General features: G+C 42.2%; 1 protein-coding gene across 2 annotated transcripts; it reads right to left on the reverse strand.

The window, feature by feature from the left end:
- Nucleotides 1-611: 611 nt before the first annotated feature.
- ZNF836 (zinc finger protein 836) lies at nucleotides 612-27,846 on the reverse strand. 2 transcript variants are annotated; one of them, XM_008959788.5, is made up of 4 exons: nucleotides 27,512-27,846; nucleotides 24,230-24,324; nucleotides 16,934-17,060; nucleotides 612-13,989 (listed from the first exon to the last, which is right to left on the reverse strand). In XM_008959788.5, exons 2-4 carry the CDS (start codon nucleotides 24,242-24,244, stop codon nucleotides 11,321-11,323), a joined length of 2,811 nt encoding a protein of 936 aa, XP_008958036.3. In that variant the 5' UTR covers nucleotides 24,245-24,324; nucleotides 27,512-27,846; the 3' UTR covers nucleotides 612-11,320. The 2 variants fall into 2 exon arrangements, with proteins under 2 accessions (XP_008958036.3, XP_034801315.2); XM_034945424.3 differs by having other exon boundaries at nucleotides 25,819-27,846.

Genomic DNA, 27,846 nt, shown 5'->3' on the forward strand with positions numbered 1-27,846 from the left:
AATATAATTGTTGAAAGTGCTTCTGAAATACTGTTCAAATTGTCTATAATATTTTTACACATGCACTATAAAAATTAAATTTATCAGACAATAAATATTAAATAATTTAATAAAATTGCATTTTTCAAAGGCTCTAACAATGCATATTTGAGTTATCATATTAAACATTGTATTCTATGATTTTTCAACTGTAATGTAATTTTTTTTTGAGATGGGATGTTGCTCTCTTGCCCAGGCTGCAGTGTGGTGGTGCAATCACGGCTCATGCAGCCTCCACCTCCCCAGGCTCAAGTGATCCTCTCACCTCAGTTTTTGTGTTTTTAGTAGAGATGGGGTTTTATAATGTTGCCTAGGCTGGTCTCAAACTTCTGGGCTCAATCTGTCCACCTCAACCTCCCAAAGTGCTAGGAATACAGGCATGAGCCACAGAGCCCAGCCAAAACTACATTTTAAAAATAATTTTTTATCATTACACACTCCACTAGAAACCATTTAACCCAATTTATGGACTTACATTTCTTCCATTGAAGAACTTGAAGGATCCAAAAATCGAGGTGACATTCTCAGATTTGTGTGGCAAAAAAAGAATAGAAAAATAACAGATGCAAAGAATGTGTTCCACCAATATGTGGAGGATCCCTTTTATTTTAAGTTCAGGGAAAGCATTGGAATGATACAAGAAAATAAACTGAAATTCTATAATGTGGAAACAAGAGCTCTGTTGCTAATATGCAAGTTTATCACTGAGATTTTAACAACACAACATGCTAATTATACCTTAAAATATGTTTCTCCCAGTCTGGGCTACATGGCGAAACCCCATCTCTACAAAAAAATTCAAAAATTAGCTAGGTATGCTGGTGTGCACCTGTAGTCCCAGCTACTTGGGAGGCTGAGAGAAGAGGATCACCTGAGTCCAGGAGGTGGAGGTTGCAGTGAGCTGAGATCGCACCACTGCACTCCAGCCTGGGTGACTGAGCGAGACCCTGTCTCGAAATATTACAATATGTGACAGCACAGCTTCCATCAGAAATAATTTGTTCCTCTTTTGCCCACACAAAATATTCACCTCCACTTCCTCTAACATTTAAAAAAAAAAAAAGCCCAAACATAACTTTCAGTTGCAAGCAAGGATCTCATGACAGTCTCATGACACTTCTGTTCATTAAGAGCCCAATGGAGTCCTCGCCACTCACGACATTTCATGGTGGAACAGAAAAATAAAACCTGAATTAACCCTCACATTCAGAAAAGGAAAACAAAGAAGGTACTACCCAGTAGGTCCATAGCAAATGTGCAATTTTGCTGAGAAGATGAGTTAGGGCCTGGTTCCAGGAGGTCAAGAATGAACAACAGTAATTTTCATGGCTACAGTTCTCCTGAGAATAGGTTTCCAGTCCACTATATTTTGTCGTTCTTAACTTCACCCGATGACATCCCTCATGCAGTATCAGAAAGTATGCCCTCCTTCTGCAGTAAGCAGCTTTCCCCAGCTACTTCTTTTCCACTTAAATGTACCATCCCAAAGACTATTATAAGTCTAAATTTAATTTTGTTTTTATAAAATACTATGGACTGATAGAAGTCTCAAAAGTATAACATTATGAAAAGTATAACAAAAGATAGCATTTTATCTGATGCCATTTCAAAATAGGGACATTTTCAAAGCTAAACCCATGACTTTAGCTATACCCACGAGTTTTAGGAACCCTTCCTTAGTTTCAGAATTTTATTCCAGTGTTTTTGAACTTCTTGGGCCACAGTCTAGTTTCTATTTACTACACTTGCCATTTCATCCACCCACAAAAAACAATTTCACAAGAGTTACCTTAATCAACTGGCAGGTTATTTCAAAGAACGTTAGGGCTATGGCCTTGACTTGGACTTTGTTATAATTTTAACTTGCTGTTGCCCCTCAAACCACTTCTCAAATGTGAGTTTTATCAGTTGCAGATGAGCTACTGCTGCAGACTTAAACATCTCTTGAAAATCAGCTAACTCATTTTTGAAGAATTTACAAAATATTGTGTCAAGTGCAGTTGAAAGCCATATGGCACATTAGCACCTTCTGCTTTCTTTTTGTTTGTTTTGTTTGGTTTTGAGATGAAGTCTCACTCTGTCACCCAGGCTGGAGTGCAGTGGCGTGATCTCGGCTCACTGCAACCTCCCCCTTTTGGTTTCAAGCAATTCTCTGCCTCAGCTTCCTGAATAGCTGGGATTGCAGGTGCCTGCCACCACGCCTGGCTAATTTTTTTGTATTTTTAGTAGAGACAGGGTTTCACCATCTTGGCCAGGTTGGTATTGAACTCCTGACCTCGTGATTCACCCACCTCAGACTCCCAAAGTGCTGGGATTACAGGCGTGAGCCACCATGCCCGGCCCAAGCACCTTCTGCTTTCTTGATCTCTATACTGGAAGGTGGTATTTCCAAGAATGATGCCCCCTCTCCAGGAAACGTTTGCACATGTCTGGAGACATTTTTGATTGTCACAATTGGTGGTGTTGCTGGTATCTGGTGGTAAGGAACAGTGATATGTTTCCTCCAAATCTCATGTTGAAATATGACCCAAATTGTTGAAGGTGGGCCGAATGAAAGGTGCTTGGGTAATGGGGTTGGGTCTCTTCTGAATGGCTTGGTGCTCTCTCCATGATAATGAGTGAGTTCTTAGTCTTAGTACACGCAAGACCTACCTGTTTAAAAAAGACTAGTGGCCGGGCTGGTGGCTGAAGCCCGTAATCCCAGCACATTGGGAGGCTGAGGCAGGTGGATCACAAGATCAGGAGTTCAAGACCAGCCTGGCCAAGATGGTGAACTCTGTCTCTATTAAAAATACAAAAAGTAGCCGGGCATGGTGGCGGGCACCTGTAATCCCAGCTACTCAGGAGGCTGAGACAGAGAATTGCTTGAACCTAGGAGGCAGAGGTTGCAGTGAGCTGACATTGTGCCACTGCACTCCAGCCTGGGCAACAGAGAGAGACTCTGTCTCAAAAAAAAAAAAAAAGAATCCTTCTTCTAGTACACAGATGCATTTTAAAGGGGTCTTCTCTACTGCTTTTTCTCTCAAAATCAATTTCAATTTGGCCTGTCTGTTCACATTTACATGAGGATCCGAATTGTTGTTTTCATAGGTAAATGAGGGACTGAGTATCCTCAGCTTCGAACAGAAAGAGTATTTTGCTCCTCGCAGCTGATAGGCACCCCTAGGTGACCGGGGGCCTCATGGGAGTATCTGGGAAGTTGACCCACCGTGATGTGTAGTGGCTCTACAGAGAACCCCCACAAAATTAGTTTTAAAAAGACTAATCCAGGAGGTGCATATGGGTGCTAGTAACTTGTGCTTTGAGCCCTCCTGGAGGTGCTTAGACCTCCGGAGGAGAAACTGAGACACATAGGAGGGCGGCAGTGACTCAGTGGTAACACACTGTGGAGTCTCCTTTGCAAGCAGCACATACTTTGACTTACTCCACAAAACCCTAGGCCACATCTCCATTTCTCCTTTTAAGGAAACAAACAAAAAAAGTGGGAACCAAATAATCTAAGAACGAGGAGAAAACCAGAAGAATGACGCCCCTTTCAGGCACTCCTTTGGTTTTATGGCACCTCTTCTTACAAGTGTTTGTGTGACATGAACTTATATGGTCTTTTTGTGCAGAAGTACATGAAGGAAAATTCAGAGCCCAAAGGTCAGCCTGCAACTGTAAAGTTCCCAAGTTCTCTCTCTGCTTTCTTTTCTGCCTGCTTGAAGTCCACTGTTACTTTTCTAATGAGATAAAATCCACTGTTTGCAATTTCTTTTTGAAAACCAATGAGTTTCTACTAATACCTCATGACTAAAGTTCTGAAGTAAAAGCTACATGATCTTTGGTTATATGAGAATGTATGTGTGTGCTAATGTGTTTGTATACGTATTTTGTTGTGTTTTGGACACAAGGTGCTAAACTGGCTTAAAGAGTCCTCGTAAATTAAATAATAAGCCAAAATGTTTCTCAAGTTCACATGACTTAAGTAAAATCTTTAATAAGTTAGCTTTAAAAGTATTGGTAAAATAGGCCAGGCATGGTGGCTCATGCCTGTAATCCCAGCACTTTGGGAGGCTGAGGCAGGCGGATCACCTGAGGTCAGGAGTTCAAGACCAGCCTGGTCAACATGGTGAAACCCCATCTCTACTAAAACTACAAAAATTAGCCAGGCATGGTGTTGGGCACCTGTAACCCCAGCTACTTGGGAGGCTGAGGTGGGAGAATCTCTTGAACCCAGGGGGCAGAGGTTGCGGTGAGCCAAGATCATACTACTGCACTCCAGCCTGGGCAAAAGGGCAAGACTCTGTTTCAAACAACAACAACAACAAAAAGTATTGGTAAAATAATATTAGAAATGTCTTAAGAATCACCAGCATACATTTTTGTTTGCATTTATTGATCAAGCAATTTCATACTTATCCCTGCCAAATACTATTGAGGCAGGAAAATAGCAGAGGGAATTGGAGTTTGGATAAAGGGTGGAATGAGTAGGAGCAGAAGAAAGGTGAAGAGGTGGGTGCCCAAGCCTGTCATGAATGGTCTGTGTAAGTCATTAATAAGAGGATTTATGAAAAAAAAAAAAACCTTTTATATTTCAAGTTGTATATAAATTAAACAGAAATTATAATGGTCTTTCTAGTGACTGGGTTTTGATCTTTAAAAAAACCACTTATAGACTAAATAATTGGATCAAAATACCAAATTTTCCTAAGGTATTGCTTTACTCTTAATAAATTACAAGACACTATAATTTTTTTACAAAAAGTTCAACTTTTATTGTGTCTTGCTGTTTTCAGCTTTCTCTCCTCTTTTAAAAGGCCTGAAATAATAACTCTATCCTTCAACTGATTTTCAGCTCCTGTAAGTTTTTCTCTTTTAGTTTCTAACTGTTGTGGCCTCATGCCAACAACAACAAAATGTTTTATCCTAGAGGTCTAAAGGAAATGTTTCCTTTCAATGTAATATTCCCCATAGGAAACAGCAGTTGCACTGGAGGAGGTCTTTTCTTTTGCCTTTAGATAACTGGCCTAATAAACAGATCTTACACTTTATCAAAATAATTCCTATGTCATTATTACTAAGTTTGGTTTGGTTAGAAAAAAACTGAGATTAAAAAAAGTTTTTTTAATTAAGGTTATCACATCCACGTATTTTCTGTATGTGCTTTTTTTTTTTTTAAAGAGAGTCTCACTTTGTCACTCAGGCTGGAGTGCAGTGGCATCATCTTGGCTCACTGCAACCTTGTCTCCAGGTTCAAGGGATTCTTGTGCCTCAGCCTCCCGAGTAGCTGGGATTACAGGCACACACCACCATGCCCGGATAATTTTTTTGTATTTTTAGTAAAGATGAGGTTTCGCCATGTTAGCCAGCCTGGTGTCAAACTCCTCACCTCAAGTGATCTGCCACCTTGGCCTGCCAAAGTGCTGGGATTACAGGTGTGAGCCACCATGCCTGGCCTGTATGTGCTTTTAAAGTCCTTGTGTCACTAAGTTACAGAGCTTTGACGTCTGGGTCTAAAAAGGACACCAAGTCCTGCTAAATCTTAAACACTGACAGCAGTTAAAGCCTCATTTTCAGACCTAATAGAAGACGCCAATCAAAATAAACTGTGTTCTTGAGACGCAGGACAAGAAAGTAAAACTATTCAACTCCTCAAGGCCCAGGGGCTATTACAGAAGAGGTGGGCACATGAAATTGCAAGAGCTTACCTGGAGAGATAAAATAAGTTCAGTTTCTCTATAAATTAACCATCGATGTCAAAGGCACACTGATGCAAGACCAGCATGTGAGCCTCTGTGTCAGATTAACAAGGTTTTCTTGGAGCATTGACCCACTCCATAATAAAGATTACAATGGTTGTAAAAAGGCTTATGGAAATCATATCTTATGGGCAAGATGATTAAAATTTTAGATTGTTTATAAAATTTTGAATAACAAATTTAATTAGCCTCATGCTCTCTTTATTAGGGATTATTGTTTGAGAAATTAAGTGTCCTCTCTCCAAAAATAATGGTTTGCACCTTTGAAATCTTTGTGGCATCACTTTGGTTAAATGAAGGACTTATTTTACAATGGCCTCTGATCCTATTTTGTGATATCAAGCACTTTAAAGTTTGTCAAATATTTTTTGTCAAACTTTAAATTGGGTCTTCATTAATCTTTTCATATTAGTTTCCTGAAGTCTGAAAGAGGCACATAAAGTTTATTCGGTATAAAAATCAAACAGAAAGCATTGTCAAATAGGAAATGGTGTTTGGCTTTCTTTGGGCTGTATTTGTACAAATATGTTATTGGCATGTGTTCCAAAATTATGAGAAACTCTTGTAACTGTGATATGACTTCATGTATGTTATTAATAATTGTAATTATTATGTAAAATTATTGTATGCCACAGAAGTAACCAAAAGTTCTAGTCAATTGTGCTTTCATAGTGGCCGTCCTAAGACTTTTTTGTCATTTATGGACAATTGTTGTCTTATTTTGATCCTCTTCACAAGGTGATTTGGCCGGGTGCAGTGGCACATGCCTGTAATCCTAGCACTCTGGGAGGCTTAGGTGAGCAGATCACTTGAGGTCAGGAGTTCAAGAACAGCCTGGCCAACATGGTGAAACCCCATCTCTACTACTAGAAATACAAAAATTAGCTGCGCTTGGTGGCATGTGTCTGTAACCCAGCTACTCGGGAGGCTGAGGCAGGAGAATTGCTTGAACCCAAGAGGCGGAGGTTGCAGTGAGCCAAAATCATGCCACTGCACTCCAGCCGGGGCCACAAGAGCAAAACTCCATCTCAAAAAAAAAAAAAGGCTGGGCGTGGTGGCTCACACTTGTAATCCCAGCACTTTGGGAGGCCGAGGTGGGTGGATCACGAGGTCAGGAGTTCGAGACCAGCCTGACCAACAGGGTGAAACCTCGTCTCTACTAAAAATACAAAAATTAGCTGGGCATGAAGGTGGCACACGCCTGTAATCCCAGCTACTCAGGAGGCTGAGGCAAAAGAATCACTTGAACCCAGGAGGGAGAGGTTGCAGTGAGCCAAGATAATGCCACTGCACTCCAGTCTGAGCGACAGAGCGAGACTCCATCCCAAAAAAAAAAAAAAATTGTTGCTGATCCTTTGTTTTGTTTTTCAGAGACAAGAAAACTTTTCTTATGAGCTGTTGGCAGCTGTTAACAACTGAGGAAAGTATACTCCTGTAAACAAATTTTGGTGCATATTTGTCTCTCTGCTTTTGAATTATCTGGAATTTGGAAACTATTTGTGAGTATTCATAACTTATGGCAATACAGTTATTTGCATAAGTGCAATAAGATTTTTTTTTAGCTGGTCATGGTGGCTCAAGCCTGTAATCCCAGCACGTTGGGAGGCTGACACAGGCGGATCATTTGAGCCCAGGAGTTCAAGTCCAGCCTGGCCAACATGGAAAATCCCCATCTCTACAAAAAATATGAAAATCAGCCAGGTGTGGTGGCGCATGTGTATAATCCCAGCTATTTGGGAGGCTGAGGCACAAGAATTGCTTGAACCTGGGAAGTGGATGTTGCAGTGAGCCAAGATCACACCACTACACTCCAGCCTGGTTAATAGAGTGAAACCCTGTCTTGGGAAAAAAAAAAAAAAAAGTTTTCTTTTACAACAGAATACCATCAGAGAAAATGGCTATTTTACCAAGGCTTTGACTGAAATGGTGTGCTTTCCTTTAAGGAATCAAACTTGATTCATAGAGCCCATTAAAGCCCCTTGGAAAACTAGCCTCATACCCTGCCTACAGCATCCCTATACAGAGTTTCTGACCTGTGTTAAGTAAAGAATGTCCCTTTCTGATAGGCCCAGGAACTCCAAGTTATCTTGGGACCTCAAGAGGAGAGGAATTTACCCAACTCATAGGTATTTGGTGGTACACGGCAATGGCTGGGCTTGGCTTTTAAAAAGTCTTATCTGATATTCCTTTTGTGGAACAAATTTCCATCAAAGCCAATATAAAGAGTCTGTGTGAAAAATAATGATTCTTGCTGCACTTATACGTATAAACAGGCCAAGAATAATAAACCAAATCAGTCATACCATGATTGGTCTTTAGTAAAAATGGGAAACTGGAGTGAGAAAAATTATGTTTCAAAAACTACAGTACATCTGTTGTTAGACTCTAGTCTCGCCTATTGTTTTTCAATTTTTATTATTTTCTAAAGTTTGGACTGAATTCTAACTTTTCTGGGCTACACATCTCCAAAATAATGTTTTTAATTTTTTCCCTCCTTCTTCCCCGATTTTTCTAATTTCAAATCACTAAAAACTAAGCTGTGCTTTCTTAAAGCCCTGAGAACCGAAGCTAGACAACTTAAATGTCAGAAGAAGATAGTAACAGCCTATTTACATATATAAGGCACTTTCATACCTGGCTACTGATGTATGAACTTCAGAGTAATATGGCCCATGTCAATTTTCCGAAATTGTTATTTTTCTGTTTGTTGTTTCTCTCCCTTTCTCCCCCCATTTTCTCTCCGCAGGACATGAGACTTCACAACGTGCAAAATATCAGCTTTCCTAATAATATGGGACCTCCCTCTCTAGGAATAAACTGTCCTAGCCATGAGGGATCAGAGGAAAACTAAGAACAGAGACTCATTTTCTTCTAAAATGATTTCTCCGAAAAATTTTTAAAAAGAAAAAGGCATTAGAGGGGAGAGTTAAAATCATCATTAAAAAAAACCAGGGGTGGGGGAATGTGAGAAGTCCTGGGAGGTGGAGGTTGCAGTGAGCTGAGATAACGCCACTGCACACTAGCCTGGAGGAAAGAACAAAGACTCTCTCAAAACAAAACAAAAACCTCAAATTGAATACAATATTTTATAAACTGAATTGGCCTTTTCCACATATGTTCTGGCTCCTTTGACGTACATACTGTCTTGAGTTTTAACAAATTTTGTCTTGTAGTTATTGTGTAGTATGTAATATTCCAGGCCAATCTTGGAGAAGCAGGCTTCGTTATCCCTGGTATGATTTCAAGGATGTGTAGTCTGTTGTGAGAACTGGTTTTAAATTTTACCACACTGATTACATTTGTAAGGTTTCCCTCCAGTATGAATTTGGTAAAGACTGAAAACACACTACTGCTTACAGTCCCCTTCATGTTCAGCACATTCATAGGATTTTTCTCCTATATAAATTCTCTCACTCCAAAAGCATGAACATTTGATTTTTTTTTTTTTCTTTTTTTTGAGACAGAGTCTCGCTCTGTCGCCCAGGCTGGAGGCGCGATCTTGGCTCACTGCAAGCTCCACCTCCTGGATTCATGCCATTCTCCTGCCTCAGCCTCCCAAGTAGCTGGGACTACAAGCGCCCACCACCTCGCCCAGCTAATTTTTCGTATTTTTAGTAGAGACGGGGTTTCACCGTGTTAGCCAGGGTGGTCTCGATCTCCTGACCTCATGATCCACCTGCCTCGGCCTCCCAAAGTGCTGGGATTACAGGCGTGAGACACCGCACCTGGCCGAACATTTGATTTTTTTAAAAAGTCTTACTACATTTGTTACATTTGTAAGGTAGCTCTTCAGTATGAATACTTTGGTTTCCATTTTGATGTTCAGGTAAAAGCCTTACCACACATATTACGTTTGTGTGGTTCCTCTCAAAGTTGTATATTTTGATGTCTCGTGAGTTCCGATGCCTGGGGAAAGTCTCTGGCACATACGTGTAGATTTCCTATCAGTATAAACTCCCTTCTGTCCAGTAGGGATTGAACTCTGGTAAAGGTTTTGCCACACTCTTTTCATTTGTAAAGCATCTCTGCACTATGAATTATCTATAGATCCACAAGTTTTGATCTTTGAATAGAATTCTTGCCACACATACTGCACTTCAGTAATTTCTCTCCAATATGTATATTCTTTTTTTTTTTTGGAGACAAAGTCTTGCTCTGTTGCCCAGGCTGGAGTGCAGTGGTGTGATTTTGGCTCACTGCAACCTCCACCTCCCGGGTTTAGGCAATTCTCCTCCCTCAGCCTCCAAAGTAGCTGGGACTATGGGCACATGCCACCATGCCTGGCTAATCTTTTGTATTTTAGTAGAGACGGGGTTTCACTCTGTTGCCCAGGCTGGTGTCCAACTCCTGAGCTCAGGCAATCTGCCCACCTCAGCCTCCCAAAGTGCTAGGATTACAAGTGTGAGCCACCACACCCGGCCTTCTAGTATGTACATTCTTATGCCAAGTGAGTAGTGAACAATACCTTAAAACTTAGCTACATTTACTGCATGTGTAAATGTATTGGGCCATATTTGAATTGCTATAAAGAACTATCCGAGGCTGGGTAATTTATAAAGAAGTTTAATTGACTCACAGTTCTGCAGGCTTTACAGGAAACATGGTGCTGGCATCTGCTCACCTTCCGAGGAAGCCTCAGGAATGTTAAAATCATGGTGGAAGGAAAAAGGGGAGTGGGCATGTCACATGGCAAGAATAGGAGTGAGAGAGGAAAGTTCCATACACTTTTTTTTTTTTTTTTGGAGACAGGGTCTCGCTGTCACCCAGGCTGGAGTGCACTGGCACGATCTTTGCTCACTGCAACCTCTGTCTCCTGGGTTCAAGTGATCCTCATGCTTCAGCCTCCTGAGTAGCTGGGATTACAGGCATGCATCACCATGCCTGGCTAATGTTTGTATTTTAGTAGAGACAACTGTTCACCACGTTGACCAGCCTGGTTTTGAACACCTGGCCACAAGTGATCTGCCTGCTTCAACCTCCCTAAATGCTGGGATTACAGGCATGACCCACCATGCCTAACGTGCCACACACTTTTAACCAAGATCTCAGCCAGGCGCAGTGGCTCACACCTATAATCCCAGCACTTTGGGAGGCCGAGGCAGGCAGATCACTAGGTCAAGAAATTGAGACCATCCTGGCCAACATGGTGAAACTCCATGTCTACTAAAAATACAAAAATTAGCCAGGCATGGTGGTGTGCACCTGTAGTCCCAGCTACTCAGGGAGACTGAGGCAGGAGAATCACTTGAACCTGGGAGGCAGAGGTTGCAGTGAGCCTAGATCACGCCACTGCATTCCAGCCTGGTGACAGAGAGAGACTCCGTCTCAAAAAAGCAAAACAAACAAAAAAACAAGATCTCACCAGAACTCACTATCCCAAGAAGAGCAAAAAGCGGGTGGTGCTAAACCATTCTTGAGAAATCCACCCCTGTGATCCAATCATCTCCCACCAGGCCCCACCTCCAATAAAGGGGATTAAAATTCCACATGAGATTTCAGACAGAAGTGACAAATATACAAGCTATATCAATAAGTATGAATTATTTGAACCCAGAAGTTAGGAGAACATCTAAATGCTTTTCCACATTGAATTTTGTTTTAAGATTCTCTGCAGTATGTTTTGTCTGATGTTTAGTGAGGCCTGAGCGACTAATGAAAGATTTGCCACACTCATTACATTTATAAGGTTTTTCTCCAGAATGAATTATTTGGTGTTTGTTGAGGCAAGAAAACCGCCCAAAGGCCTTGCCACATTCAATACATTTGTATGGCTTCTCTCCAGTGTGATTTCTTTGATGGTACACCAGCTTTGACCTTTCAATAAAAGCTTTACCACATTCATTACATTTGTAAGGTTTGTCCCCAGTATGCATTTTCTGATGATTAACTAGAATTGAACGCACTCTAAAGGCTTTGCCACACTCATTACACACGTAAGGTTTCTCTCCAGTATGAATACTCCGATGACGTGCTAGTGTTGACTGATGACGAAAGACCTTGCCACATTCATTACATTTGTAAGGTTTCTCTCCAGTGTGAATTCTCCGATGCCTTGCAAGGTTGGAAGTGGAATTAAAGACCTGGCCACATTCAATACATTTGTATGGCATCTCTCCAGTATGCCTTCTCTGATGGTACGTCAGGCCTGTTATATGACTAAAAGTTCTACCACAATGGCTACATTTGTGTGGTTTCTCCCCAGTAGGATTTCTGTGATATCTTGCAAGTTTTGAACTTTGGATAAATGCCCCTCCAAACTCATTACAATTGTAAGGTTTCTCTCCAGTATGAATTAGCAGATGTTTAGTGAGGCTTGAACGCTGAGTATAGGCTTTGCCACAATCATTACATTTGTAAGGTTTCTCTCCGGTATGAATTTTCCGATGACGTGCTAGGCATGAGTAGTAACTGAAGACCTTGCCGCATTCGTTACATTGAAAAGGCTTCTCTCCAGTATGAATTCTCTTATGATTTGAAAGGTTTCCACTGTCATTGAAGACCTTGCCACACACATTACATTTGTAAGGTTTCTGCCCAGTATGAATTCTTAGATGACGTGCTAGGCATGAGTAGTTCCTGAAGACTGTGCCACATTCATTACATTGGAAAGGTTTCTCTCCCGTATGTATTCTCTTATGAATTGAAAGGTTTCCACTGTAATTGAAGACCTTGCCACACACATTACATTTGTAAGGTTGCTCCCCAGTATGAATTCTTAAATGTCTTACAAGGCATGAATTTTCACTAAAGACCTTTCCACATTCACCGCATTGGTAACGTTTCTCTCTGGTATGAATTATCTTATGTCGAGTGAGTAATGAGCCCTGTTTAAAGGCTTTACCACATTTATCACATTTGTAAGGTTTCTCTCCAGTATGAATTCTCCGATGCCCCGCAAGATGTGAAGTCTGACTGAAGACCTTGCCACATTCATTGCATTTGTAAGGTTTCTCTCCAGTATGACTTCTCTGGTGCCTTGCAAGTTGTGAACGTTGACTGAAGACCTTGTCGCATACATCACATGTATATGGTTTCTCTCCTGTATGGATTATCTGATGTGTAGTGAGGCTGGAGCTCCGTTTAAAGGTTTTGCCACACTCATCACATTTGTAAGGTTTGTTTCCACTATGAACTGTCTGATGAGTTGCCAGGTTGGAACTTTGACTAAAGGACTTTCCACATATGTTGCATTTGTATGGTTTCTCTCCAGTGTGGATTCTCTGGTGATTTACAAGATTAGAATTCTGCCTGAAGACCTTGCCACATATATCACATTGATATGGTTTCTCTCCTGTATGGATTATCTGATGTGTAGTGAGGCATGAGCCTTGTTTGAAGGTTTTCCCACACTCATTACATTTGTAAGGTTTCTCTCCAGTGTGAATTCTCTGATGTATTGCAAGGTTGTAACTTTGACTAAAGGACTTGCCACATTCATTACATTTGTATGGTTTCTCTCCAGTGTGACTTCTCCAGTGATTTACAAGATCTGAATTTTGTCTGAAGATCTTGCCACATACACCACATTGATATGGCTTCCCCCTTGTATGGACTATCTGATGTATAGTTAGTAGTGAGCCCCGATGAAAGGCTTTGCCACATTCGTTGCATTTGTAAGGTTTCTCTGTAGTATGTACCATCTGATGGTTAATAAGACTTGAAGACACTCTAAAGGCTTTGCCACACTCATTACATATATAAGGTTTTTCCCTAATGTGTGTTTTCTCAAGTTGGGTGGGTAATGACAGCTGCAAAAACTCATTCTCATATTTTTTAGAAATGTTGGTTTGGACACTAGGAAGAATTCTTTGAAGTGGTGAAACTAGGGAACTATTATTAACTGTCTTCTCAGATTGGTTACACTCATAAATTTTCCCTTCAGTTTGAAATTTCTGCAGTTCAGTCAGACGTGACTGAAAGCTTAATGTAAGCTGATTTTCAATACATTTGTTTTCTACATCCTCTTGACTATGTTGACCTCTTTTACCATTAAGATTGTTTTTATAGGTCATTGGCACTTCTTTATAATTTATTTCACCATCTTTCCATTGAAACTCAAGGTCCTGTAGATTTTTCTGGATTTCCCTTAAGTAAAAATTTTCAACATCATAACATTCATGTCTTTCCAGCATCACTGTTTGGCATTTTTCTCCTGTATTACTGTTCCCTATTGGTGGTAATTCCTTGGTCATACATTTAGGAAGGATACCTACAAAATATAATGAACATGGGAGTTTTTTCGTTGGTTTTTTTTTTTTGAGACAGAGTCTTGCTCTGTTGCCCAGGCTGGAGTGGAGTGGCACAATCTCAGCTCACTGTGACCTCCGCCTCCTGGGTTCGAGCTATTCTTCTGCCTCAGCCTCCTGAGTAGCTGGGACTACAGGCACACATCACCACACCTGGCTAATTTTTATATTTTTAGTAGAGACAGGGTTTCCCCATATTGGCCAGGCTGGTCTCGAACTCCTGACCTCGTGATCCGCCCACCTCGGCCCCACAAAGTGCTGGGATTACAGGTGTGAGCCACTGCGCCTGGCCGAACATAGATTTTAAAAATAACTAGTATTATTTGGTTTTTTTTAAATAACTACTATTCGTAAATATTTTATATTGAAAACATACTACACTAAAAGTAATGTTTATACTAGACAGTTACCAAACTTTACCACAATGATCTTCTATTTTTACAAATAAAAAAGGAGTAGAATTCTTCAGTAAAGAAAGAGTAATCACATGTAATTCAAATTAATTTTAAGGAAGCCTAGTTTCAAACATTCAATGACTGAAAGACTCATGTTGTGCAAACATATATTAGCACTAAAACAAGTATTTTTCCACCATGCCCCCAAATCATACATCAACTGGCAGCAAACATATGGCTCTCTCAGAAGAGAAAATAGTTATATACATATATATTTACTTCATATTTATTGTGCACGAATAAATGTCAAATTACAGCTAAATATCAACAAGTTCAACTAATTAATGATCTATATAAATGGCAAGCTAGAATTATAAATCAAAAATAGTACTGGGAAAATGAGAAAGAATTTTTTGAAGTTATAACACTAAGTTATTTTTCTGAATACTTATTATATAAGTATTAAACCTGTTCTAAAACGACCTATTTCTGGCCGGGCGCAGTGGCTCACACCTGTAATCCCAGCACTTTGGGAGGCTGAGGTGGGTGGATCATGAGGTCAGGAGTTCGAGACCAGCCTGGCCAACATGATGAAACCCCGTCTCTACTAAAAATACGAAAATTAGCCAGGCATGGTGGTGTGCACCTGTAATCCCAGCTACTTGGGAAGCTGAGGTAGGAGAATTGCTTGAACCCAGGAGGCAGAGGTTGTAGTGAGCTGAGATCGCGCCACAGCACTCCAGTCTGGGTGACAGAGCAAGACTCTGTCTCGGAAAAACAAACAAACAAACAAAAAACTATCTATTTCCATAAAAAATAGACATTTGCAACACTAACAAGCAGTGCAAGTCAGCTATATTGACTTATGTCTGCCAAAACTCGTATGTTGGGGTCCTAATCCTCAATGTAATATTACTTGGAGGTGTGAACTTTGGGAGGCAATTAGGTCACCATGGTAGATAGAATTTCAGGAACGGAATGGGAATTTGAGTAGGTGTGAAAAAGCTTTTGCTTTTTGCATGGCGATCCTTCTGCCATGTGAGGACACAGAAAGAGTTAGTCATGATACACCAGGAAAAGGGCCCACACCAAGAACCAAGGTGACTGGCTCTGACATGTGGACTGCTCGTCACCCAGATCTGTGAAAAGTGACTTTCTGTTGTTTAAACCACCCTATCTACGGTATCTGCTATACCTAACCACATTAAGTTAAAGCTAATATGCCATCTCATTATAAACATGAAATAATGTTGATATACCTTATTAAACAAAGAAATTTGTGAGTCTTTACTATAAAACATGCAATATTCTAAGCTAGCAAACAGCACTAACTTGTTTTAAAAAATCTTAAGATAAATTATCACTATTTTACAAATAAGGACAGTAAGACTGCCCACAGGATTTATGTATCTACACCCAAATTACAAAGAAAGTAAGACATGAACCTGGGTTTCCGGGATCAAACATGTTTTTAAATAAAACTGGCCAAACAGTCAGTGCAGATAACTGGTCACTCCAAATACCAAGAGTGTGGAAAGAAATACTTCAAGAGCCAAGGTGTGTTGCCAAAACATTATTCAGTCACCCTTCATGAATAACAGTATCTGAGCCATCATCCCCTGCACATATTGACATAGACAGTGTTCTCAGAAAGTTGTCAAGTGAATGAGTAGGGGTCACCCCTTACACACTGAGTGTAACATGGAAGGTGAGGGAGTACTGCAATAATGGGAGTGTACAATTAATATGCTAGTAAGTAACTGGGTAGTCCATCTGGACCAGAGTAATATGTTTGGAAGAGGCAGGGAGGAGGAAGGGCAAGAGGGGAGGGCAAAGAGTTATAAGCATGGGGCAGCAGCGTTTGTGCTTGCAGAGCTGTGGGTATATAATTGCCCAAAGAATAGTTAAAATCCTGACTTTGGAAGAAAAGAGAGATACTAATTTAGAAGTAGTGTGGTGACTCACGCCTGTAATCCTAGCACTTTGGGAGGCCAAGGCGGGCAGACTGCCGAGCTCAGGAGTTTGAGACCAGCCTGGGCAACATGGTGAAACCCCGTCACTACTAAAATACAAAAAATTAGCCGGGAGTGGTGGTGTGAGCCTGTAGTCCCAGCTACTCAGGAGGCTGAGGTAGGAGAATTGCTTGAACTCAGAAGGCGGAGGTTGCAGTGAGCTGGGTTCACGCCACTGCACTCCAGCCTGGGTGACAAAGCTAGACTCTGTCTCCATTAAAAAAAAAAAAAAAAAAAAAAAAGTACCATTATACTGACTAATACTTAAATATGGGAATTCTACTAAGGGCACAGGACAACAAGGGAAGACATTCAAAAAGGGGATAGTGTGATGATATGGGAAGTGAAAGGCCAGATGCAGCATTATGAAGCTTTTTATTTGTGAGTCAACAAGGCTTCAGTCTCAGTCAAATAATGGAAGGGCTCCCAAGAAAGACAACAGAGAAAATACAAAAATACACGAGGGCAGATCTTAACTTCTAGAGCAAAATTATCCTTACCCAGGAAGACCAGGTTCCTGTAGTTCTCCAACATCACATCCCAGTACAAAGCTTTCTGCACAGGGTCCAGGGATTTCCACTCCTCCTGAGAGAATTCTATGGCTACATCCCTGAATGTCAAAGGTCCCTGAAATGAAAAACACATTTCAACATGAGCAATGGGAGAGCTCTTATCTATACATAAAATGAGAAGAGGAGAGAACTGTCACATCAATCTGATTGTGTGTTTTCACATATCCATGCAAGGCATCTGTGAGAAGGTTATGTGTCCCTAATTTAAGTTTGTTTTAAAAATCAATAGGAGATTATGATATCCCGTAAATCAGTGTACGCTTCTCATTTTTGTGTACAATGCAAGAAATATACAAAGAAATGAACACGTGGTTATCTGTATAAGTGTTAGATATTATGTTCAATGTATCAACTGAGTGTCCAGATGAGCTAGTATACGAGTGGTGTCTTGCAGATGACAATGTCCATAGAAGCTTTAAAGAAAGGTCAGAAACTAAAAACTGTGATGACCACAGCAACAGCAACGACTGAAGTTTTGGAACACTCCCCATGTGCTGGGCATTACTCCAGATGCTTTACATGTTCTAATTCAAATAACAACATAATAGATAGATAGAGAGATTTGTTCCCATGTTACTAGGAGACAACTATGTCACAGAAAATGCTAAAAAGTCACCTAGGTCAACAACCTGAAAATGGCAGAGCAGGCATCTGAATCCAGATGTCTGAGAATCAGTCTTGAATCAAAAGAAACAAATGGTTAAATTATGGTTACAGAATGTCTTAGTCTCTCTGTGCTGCTGTACCAAGTAAAACACACTGGGTAATTTATGAACAATAGAAATGTATTTCTCATGATTCTGCTGGCTGGGAAATCCAAGATCAAGGTGCTAGCAGGACTGATGTCTGGTGAGGGATGATCCTTGCTTCCAAGATGGTCTTGTTGCTGCATAGGGGACGAATGCTGTGCCCCCACATGGCAGAAGGGACAGAAGGGGCAAAAAGCAGTGAACTCCGTAGAATAAGCCTTTTGATATCTCATTGACGAGAACACCATACCCACTGATAAAGGCAGACTTCTCATGATCCAATCTCCTCCTAAAGGCCACGCCTCATAACATTTAAAGATTGGGCACTGGGGATTAAGTTTCAACATGAATTGTGGAGGAGAAAAAAAAAAAAACCTCAGACTGTAACATTCCACCCCTGGCCCCCAAAATTGATATACTTCTCACAAACAAAATACATTCTATCCTAATGGCTCCCAAAGTTTTATTTCTACAACCAATTCAAAAGCCTATAGTCTAGAGTTGTATCTAACTATAATCTAAATCAGATAGGGGTGAGACTCAAACGTGCATTTCATCCAAAGGCAAACTGCTTTCTAGTTGTGAAACTATGAAATCAAACGAGTTATGTGCTTCCAAAATACAATGGTGGGGCAGACACAGGTTAAATATTTCAATTCCAAAAGGGAGAAACAGGAAAGAAGGGGTAGCTGTTCCCATGTAAGGCTGAAACCCAACAGGGCATACACATTAAACACTAAGGCTTGACAATAATCTTTGACTCCGTGTCCCACCTTCTAGACATCCTGGAGTAGAGGTTGGGTCCCAACATCCTGGGGATCCCTGCCCTAGTGGTTTTGTTGGGATCACCCCACATGGAAGTTCTCACAGTGCCTGCAGCTCTCCCGAGCTGGAATCACATACCGGTGACTCTACAGTTTTGGGGTCTCAAAGGTGGCCCTGCTCCCAGGGCTTTACTGGACCTTATCCTAACAGGGACTCTCTGAAGTTGGCCCCGCCTCCACAGCTAGACTGAGCATTGCCTTAGTGGGGACTTCCAGGGACAGCCTCACTCCTATGGCATTTTTATGCCTAGGCTCCAAGGATCTCTGAGGCATTCTTTGAAATCTAGATGGAAGTAACCATGAGTCCACATCTCATGCCCTCTGCACACTTTTAGTTAGCACTGTGTTGATGTTGCCAAGGTTTACAGTTTGTGTGTTGTAACCGACCTCGATCCCTGGTGGACTGAACAAAGCGGGTGAACGCGGGAATAAAAGAAAAAGACAAGAGAGTATATTTGGAAGAAGGGGCCAGGGGGCATCTTGCCTCTAGTGGACAAGGGCCCTGAGCTTTTTCAGCCCTCCGAATTTATTAGGTAAAAGAGATAACCGGAAGGGGGGGTGATTGTCGGTAACTCAGTCGGCTGTTTGGATCACAGCAGGCTTGCAAGACTGCATCCTTCGAACAATAAGCTCTAGATTTCCCAGTAGATAACTTCAAGGAGCCCGGCGCCAGGGAGTGACGGCCCTCAGCAAACCTTCTGGCGGCAGGCGCAGTCGTGAGTTTGCTCACATCCTGCATTCATGGTAAACAGTTTGCTGTTTGATCATATAGCCTCCAGTGGAATGCTGAGTTGATCACGATCCCTTTGGCCTTTTTGGCTCTCAACAGTGTGTGCCCTCTGGAGTGGTGGCTGGTCCGCACCTGGTCCCACTTCAGCCATAGGTGGGGTAGCCAAGGACCTCTGCTCTGACATACAGAGATCACAGACCTGAGGTATCGGAGTTCCCAGGTCCAAAGGGCACCCTGGGCCACTCCCTTGAAACTATTCTGCCCTCAAGGCCCTGGCACTGTGGACCTACGATGGGCACAGCAGTCTTAAAGATCTCTAAAATGCCTTTGGAATGATTCTCTGATTGTCTCAATAATCAGGTCCTGGCTTACTTCTATCCATACTAATCTCCTTGTCAGAGGCCACTTGGCTACACCCCTCTTGGTTTTCTCTCCTAAATACACTTTTAATTCTTTACATGGCCAGGCTGAGAATTTTCCAAACCTTTACACTGGGCTTTGAAAACAAACTGTTTTTAACTCATTTCTCTCTTCTCCTGTTTTACTATAAACAGGTCAGAGAAGCCATGCAGCAACCTGAACAATTTGCTTTGAGAGTGTTTCTGCCAAACATCTTAGTTCATCACTCTTAAATTCTGCTTTCCACAGCCCGGGTGCGGTGGCTCATGCCTGTAATCCCAGCACTTTGGGAGGCCGAGGTGGGCGGATCACAAGGTCAAGAGATCGAAACCATCCTGGCCAACATGGTGAAACCCTGTCTCTACTGAAAATTCAAGATGAGATTTGGGTGGAGACACAACCAAAGCCTATCAACTGGTTTCTGTCTTGCCTGAATTTAATCACTGAAAGGAACAGGATGAAAGGTTAGGGGATACTGAGAAAAAAGATTGACATAAACCAGTGTGTGCAGTAACACGGAAAGACACTAGGTAAGATCTAGTACCATAGCTGACTGCAGCACCAGAGTCTTCAATAGCACACACAGGTAACAGGGGAGCTTCTGAGTAGAAACCAGCAAACCTCTTCAATTAGGAGATGACAAGCAAAGGCTCAGAGAGGACACAATCCCCAGTCAGAAAATTATAATTGTGTGTGTGTTGTTGTTGTTGTAGATGGATCGTTCTACTGAACTCCAGCCTGGGCAATAGAGTGAAACCCTGCCACAAAAGAAGGAAAAGAAAAAGAAGGAAGGAAGGAAGGAAGGAAGGGAGGGAGGGAGGGAGGGAGGGAGGGAGGGAGGGAGGGAGGAAAAAGAGAGAAGGAAAGAAAAAGTGAGAAAGAAAGAGAGTAATGGCCGGGTGCAGTGGCTCACAACCTGTAATCGCAGCACTTTGGGGAGCCGAGGAGGGCAAATCACCTGAGGTCAGGAGTTTGAGACCAGCATGGCTAACATGGTGAAATCCCGTTTCTACAAAAAATACAAAAAATTAGCCAGGCTTGGTGGTGCGTGCTTGTAATCCCAGCTACTCAGGAGGTTAAGGTAGGAGAATTGCTTGAACCCAGGAGGCAGAGGTTGCAGTGAGCTGAGATCGCACCATCGCACTCCAGCCCGGGCAACAAGAGTGAAACTCTGTCTCAAAAAAAAAAGAGAAAGAAAGAGAAAGGAGGGAGGGAGAGAGAGAGAGAGGAAGGAAGGAAGGAAGGAAGGAAGGAAGGAAGGAAGGAAGGAAGGAAAGAGAAAGAAAAAGAAAGAAAGACTAGAGCTAAAAATAAAATAACTGAGTTGAAATAGTCACTAGATGAGTTCAACAGCCGACTTAATCAGACAGAAGAAGGAATCAGTGAACTCAAAGGGGATTTTGACAGGGAGAGAAACAAAAACTATAAAAAACAGAGAAAAATGAAGAGAGCATAAGGGGCTCATGGCAAACAATCAAGCACCAAGAACATATGTATTCTGGAAGTCCAATAAATAATGTGAATATATATAACATTACTTAACTGTAAGTAAACAAACAAGCTTTACTGAAAGGCATAATATAATCAAAGGCTGGGTTCAATGGCTCATGCCTGTAATCCCAGCACTTCTGGAGGCTAAGGCAAGTGGATGACTTGAGTTCAGGAGTTTGAGACCAGCTTGGTCAACATGGTGAAACCCCCTCTCTCCAAAAAATACAAAAAAATTAGCTGGGTGTGGTGGTGAGTGCCAATAGTCCCAGCTGCTCAGGAAGCTGTGGCAGGAGGATCCCTTAAACCTGGGAAGCGGAGGTTGCAGTTGGCTCAGATCATGCCACTGTACTCCAGCCTGGGCAACAGAGCCAGATTTCATCACCAAAAAAAAAAGATGCATGCAAAGAAAATGTAAGCAAGAAAACCTTAGATCTGAAAGAAACATAGTATTTTATAATCACACTGTGAGCCAGGCCTTCCAGAAAAAGATAAAGGAAAACATTTATTTATTTTTGCTTTTGTGGTATGCCATCCTAAAAGAGGCACTCACTCTTTAAACTGCCCAACCTGGAGGAAACTTCAGACATCTGTGGTGAAGACAGCATGCATACAAGGCAGCCACGGTGACATTCTTTGTAACAGCAAAAAACAGTAAAAGACCCCTACGTCTTCATTTAGGCACTGCTCCAAAGAGGATGCAAAACAATTAGTGTTTATTAACATAAAAAGATCTACACTTCAAAAACTTGCAAAACAAAACTTCACAGCAGAACATTCACTGAAGAATTGTTTTCTGAAATCTCATAATGACCTGTAAATGCAACTTGACACCTCTCACTGACTCTTGCCACAGAACTTGCAACAGTAGCTCCTCACAGAAACATGAGGGATGGTGGATGATGTGATAGGGAAAGGAACCTGGGTTCCCCCAGGTTGGGCACTTGAAAGAGTGATCGCTTCCTCTAGGATGGTGCATTTCCTGCTTTGCTAGATCTGGCAAGATTCTCCACTACCCTGAGCTGCAAAGCAGCCCTCTCCCACCAACATCACATGAGATTTCTCACTCATTTGAACAAAACCTACTACTATGTTTCTTTTAGATGTTGAAGATCTGGGGAAAATGATAACTCTTTGCATTTCCATTTTCCATTTCATTAATTTGTAGAAATCAAAATAAAATAATCTTCATTCTTTGCTCAATTTTTTTTTACTGCATTCTAGCAGCCATTTCATATTCTGTAGTTAAATTTTCAGAATATATATGCCTTAATGTCCTTTTTTTATTTTTATTTTTATTTTTGGAGACAGAGTCTAGCTCTGTCACCCAGGCTGGAGTGCAATGGTGCAATCTCAGCTCACTGCAACCTCTGCCTCCTGGGTTCAAGGGATTCTCCTGCCTCAGCCTCCCGAGTAGCTGGAACTACAGGCATGCGCCACCACACCAGGCTAATTTTTGTATTTTTAGTAGAGGTGGGGTTTCACTATGTTGGCCAGGCTGGTCTCTAACTCCTGACCTCGTGATCCGCCTGCCTCGGCCTTCAAAAGTGCTGGGATTGCAGGCATGAGCCACTGCGCCTGGCCAATGTCCTTTTTTAAGATTATAAATTTTTTTTTAGCATAAAACTGAAATGTTTCCTTGATGCCCCATGTTTTATGTTTGCTTATAAATTTTATGGTATATATAAGGTATACAACATGATATTACAGTATAGATAGTAAAAAAAGTCACTATGGTTTAACAAATTAACATATCCATCATCTCAGAGGTACCCTTTTTTTTTTGACAGGAACAGCTAAAATCTAACATAGCATGAATTTCATATATAATAAAATATTATTTCCCTATCATCTTCATGTTGTACCACCTTCTTAATGACTCAACTGCATCTCTGCTTGGACTTTTACTGCAAACAAATATATTATGTGATGTTTAAAATAAAAGAAATATGATGTTCAGTAATAACTGGTGCAATGAGAGAATTTGGCTCCATCTTCTCTAATAACAAAGGAGTTCTGCTCCTACATCTGAGCAAAATTATAACCTTTTTACATAAAACAACTGCTAAGAGTCCCAGCATGAACACTGCAGTCTCTGTGGGACGGATATAGTGACGACGGCTAAAAGAATCTGACATTCAGGTTGATTTTATATTTTAAAATCAATGATGGGCCAGGAACGGTGGGTCACACCTGTAATCCCTGCATTTTGGGAGGCCGAGGCGGGAGGATCACCTGAGGTCGGGAGTTCGAGACCAGCCTGACCAACATGGTGAAACCCCGTCTCTACTAAAAATACAAAAATTAGCCGGGCGTGGTGGCGCATGCCTGTAATCCCAGCTACTCAGGAGGCTGAGGCAGGAGAATCACTTGAACCAGGGAGGTGGAGGTTGCAGTGAGCCGAGATCACACTATTGCCCTCCAGCCTGGGCAACAAGAACGAAACTCCGTCTCAAAAAAAAAAAAAAAAAAAATCAATGATAAAATAAACGCCCTCTGTCACTGACGTGTGTATCTAATTGTCCATTCCATTCCCAGTCATTAAGATTTTGAAGTTAGAAACAGTGACTAATTCATACACCTTCAAATGTTGTATAAAATTAGGCAAAAAAGATCTCCCCTCATAGGCCTCTTTTCCAGAATTTATGAGGTATCGTGCACATTAATATGTCACTTCCGTGTGCAGCTTCTCTACTTCTGGTCTACAGAGAGCTGACTGCATCCTGATTTTGCCTCTAAACAATCTCTGCTGCCAACAGCTCTGACATTGTGGGGCCCATACCCCGTCTCCATCCGTGTCTGGGTGTGAGTCTCTCCCAGGACCATGCCCAGTGGAGCCTCTTCCCAAGTTAATGTCACTGGGTCACAGTGAGATAGAAGCTAAATGAGATGAGAGAAACTGAGGGAAGGCATGGGTGAATGGCAGCAAACGTGTCAGGCAGGATGCTTCAGACTCAGAGGAGATTCGCAACTCCAATGTGTCACATTTCAAAAAGGAAGGAGACAGAATGAGCCACTAAGAATATCATTTTACCTGTGTAAGAGCCATCCCTGACTCCTTTTCTTTCCTCTTCTTCCTCTTCTGGGCTTCTCTCTCAGTCAATATAATTAATTCTTTACAAGTTAAATCTGAAAGTGAAAAATCTGTTGTTTAATGCTTGGAAACAACACATTCCTTTCTGCGCTACAACCATGCCCACAGGGAAGACCTCAGCATGTGGAGAGACAGCCCACTGCACCAGGGGGATGCAAGGATAATAAATTCCTAAACAAAGACCAAGTGTCCTGGCATGGTGGCTCACGCCTGTAATCCCAGCACTTTAGGAGGCAGAGGCGGGCAGATCAACTGAAGTCAGGAGTTTGAGAGCATCCTGGCCAACACAGTGAAACCCTGTCTCTACTAAAAATACAAAAATTAGCCGGGTGTGGTGGCATGCACCTGTAGTCCCAGCTACTCAGGAGGCTGAGGCAGGAGAATTGCTTGAACCTGGGAGGCAGAGGTTGCAGTGAGCTGAGATCATGCCACTGTGCTCCAGCCTGGGTGACACAGCAAGACTCCATCTCAAATAAATCAATCAATCAATAAAAATAAAAAAGAAAATGTATGATGTGTCTGTATACATATCTTTATGTGTACGTGTATTTATATAGATATATATAGTATGCGTACATATGTATAATGGATTTATTCAACCATCAAAAAGAAGAAAATCCTGCTATTTGCAACAACATGGATGAACCATGCAATCTCCGCCTCCCAGGTTCAAGCGATTCTCCTGCTATTTGCAACAACATGGATGAACCTGGAAGACATTATGCTAGGTGAAATAAGACAGACACTAAAAGACAATTACTGTATGACCTCACAAGCAGAGTTTTAAAGTATCCAATTCATAGGAACAGGGTAGAACAGTTGTTGCCAGGGGCTGGTGGTGGGGAGAATGGAAAAATGTTGGCCAAAGCGTATAAACTTTCAGTTATAAAATGAAGAAGTTCAGGGGAATCTAACGTACACCGTGGTGTCTATACTGTATTGGACACTTTAACAGTTTGGAAAGTTTTTGAAAAATTTAATGAATTATAGGGTGAAAGTTTAAAAAAATGACAATACTTAACATTTAGAAATGAATGACGTCAGCTGATTATAGGATGCCACCAAATCTTATTTCAGAAGTTAGTAATTATTTATAGAAAGGCAGATATTGAATAAACTAACACTTATCTCAAGCTTCCAAAATAACGATGAATTAAGTGGAACTACAAAGAAAAAAGTAGGCCAGGCGCAGTGGCTCACACCTGTAATCCCAGTACTTTAGGAGGCCGAGGCCGGCAGATCACTGAGGTTGGGAGTTCAAGACCAGCCTGACCAACATGGAGAAACTCCGTCTCTACTAAAAATACAAAATTAGCCAGGCGTGGTGGCACATGCCTGTAATCCCAGGTACTCGTGAGGCTGAGGCAAGAGAATCACTTGAACCTGGGAGGCGGAGATTGCAGTGAGCCGAGATGGCACCATTGCACTCCAGCCTGGGCAACATGAGCGAAACTCCGTCCCAAAAAAAGAAAAAAGCAAATCCATTACCAAAAAAAAATAAGACTCTGAATACTCATACAAAGATATACCTTGTAGGCCTGGCGTGCTGGCTCCCGTCTGTAATCCCAGCACTCTGAGGCAGAAAGACTGCTTGAGCCCAGGAGGTTGAGGCTGCAGTGAGCGGAGATCATGGCACTGTACTCTAGTCTGACAGAGCAAGACCCTGTCTCAAAAAAGAAAAAAAAAAAAAAAAGACATACCTTGTAGTGACAGTGACAGTCATTTATCGCCCCATTTCTCAGTTACTCTATCCTCTACCCCATCCCAGGGAAGAAAAGAGTTACCACGAATGACTTAATTTAAATGCTCTCTGGCTAAACAGAAATTCCAAATATCTTTTGATACAAATAAATACAAAATGCACAAGCCTTACAGAAAAGAGTGGTAATTTTCATCCTTATGAGTACAATTTAAAGAAATGAATTTTAAATTAGAGTATAAAGTCACGAATTAGAATATTACAACCACCATCCATATCCAATCAACTCATCGCTCATCTGGATGGGGTCCTCTCCCACTTTCTTCACTACTGTGTGTGTCCCTCTCTCATTCTGCACCTTTCCTCCCCTTTTCTGTTTTTCTCCTCTTTATGTCTGTTCTGCCCAATGCTCTGCAACTTACTTCACTTCTCGTAGCTCTTTCTCCCCAATCTTTCTGATTGTCCCCAATCTCCACGTATTTCTGCCTCTTTTTCCCCATCTGAGCTCCCTCTCTGCTCTCCTTGTTAAAATTCCCTCTTACCTGTTACACCTCCTTTGTTCCCACTCTCTAGCACCCCCAACTCCCTAGGCTTCCTCCCTGCTGTGGTTCTCCCTCTACTCTGCTTGTCACCCACTGCCCTCTCTCCCTCTCTTTCAGTCCCAGCACCACGTAGCTCTGTCGGCTGCGGCTCCAACTCTTTCACCTTCTCCCCACTGTCTGTCCGTCTGCAGTGCCTCCTCCTTTGCCGCCCCATTCTATTTTGCTGCCTTTCATCTCTCTGAAGGTCCCCCTTTTTTTCTAAATGTCTCTATGTGCTTTCCTCCCCCTGCTTCTTTCTCCATCCGTTCTCTTTCACTCTTGCTGTCTCTTTGCAAATCCCTAAAGTATCATCCATTTTGCCGTGTATTTATGGGTCTCCCTCATTCTCTTCTATTCGGTCTTTCCTTTTGCTCCGTCGCTCCCCGTCTTTTCCTCTCCTGATCCCTCTCACCCACACATTCAGTAAGAAAGGGGAGGAATAGGATGCCCACCTCCCGGAAAAGCATATTTTCCAGTGGAGTAAAATTTGGGAAGGAAGAACACTGGGTGTCACAAGACTCAGGTGACCTCCCCCAAGGGGGGGGATCAAGAAAAGCAGTGGCTGTGAAGGGGAAGCCTGGGGAGCGAAAGGACCCGGCGTGAGGAGGACACAAGGTGGCAGGGGGTACGGTGTCTCAGGACAGGGAGGGTCTGCAGAATCCCAGGACCTGGGAGGAGAAGCGACTCCTTCAGGAGCCGGACGGCGGGCGCTCCCCTCCAGGGGCTGACGACGGAGAAGCTCCGGGGTCGCAACGAGCGGGAATCCACCTCCCGAGTGAGGACTCGACTTGGCGCAGGGCCGAAGCAGAGGTCAGTAAGGGTTTTAAGCAGGAACACGACCTGAGTGGGGTTGTCTACATGGTCCTAAGGCAGAAAGGCAGGGAGCAAGGAACAGCCTCAGAGAGATTTTTAAACCGAAAGGGAAGCAATTATCAGACTTACTTGGGGCGAAGGGGCTGTTGCTGGTATTTTAAGGTCCGTAGCGATCCCCAGGAAACGGGTATGGACAAGGGAAGACTGCCAAGTGCACGTTCGATTCAGGCAGACGGGGCGAAGCAAATGTTTAGTCCAGGTAGACGGAAACTGACGCGCAGCGCTGTGATCGTTTCCCCGCGCGATCTGCTTCCGGGTGTGCAGGAAGCTGCACGCCCTGAGAAAAAAGACTGAGATGACTGGGGCGGGAGAGGGGCCTGGGCGGGGTGCGACCCGCAAGGGAAGGGGCAGAAAGACGGGCCAGATTTGGGAACCCTGAAAGGGTGGGGCAAGGCTGATGCGGT

The sequence above is a fragment of the Pan paniscus genome, chromosome 20 (assembly GCF_029289425.2).
Source record: "Pan paniscus chromosome 20, NHGRI_mPanPan1-v2.0_pri, whole genome shotgun sequence".
NCBI classification, from domain to species: domain Eukaryota; kingdom Metazoa; phylum Chordata; class Mammalia; order Primates; family Hominidae; genus Pan; species Pan paniscus.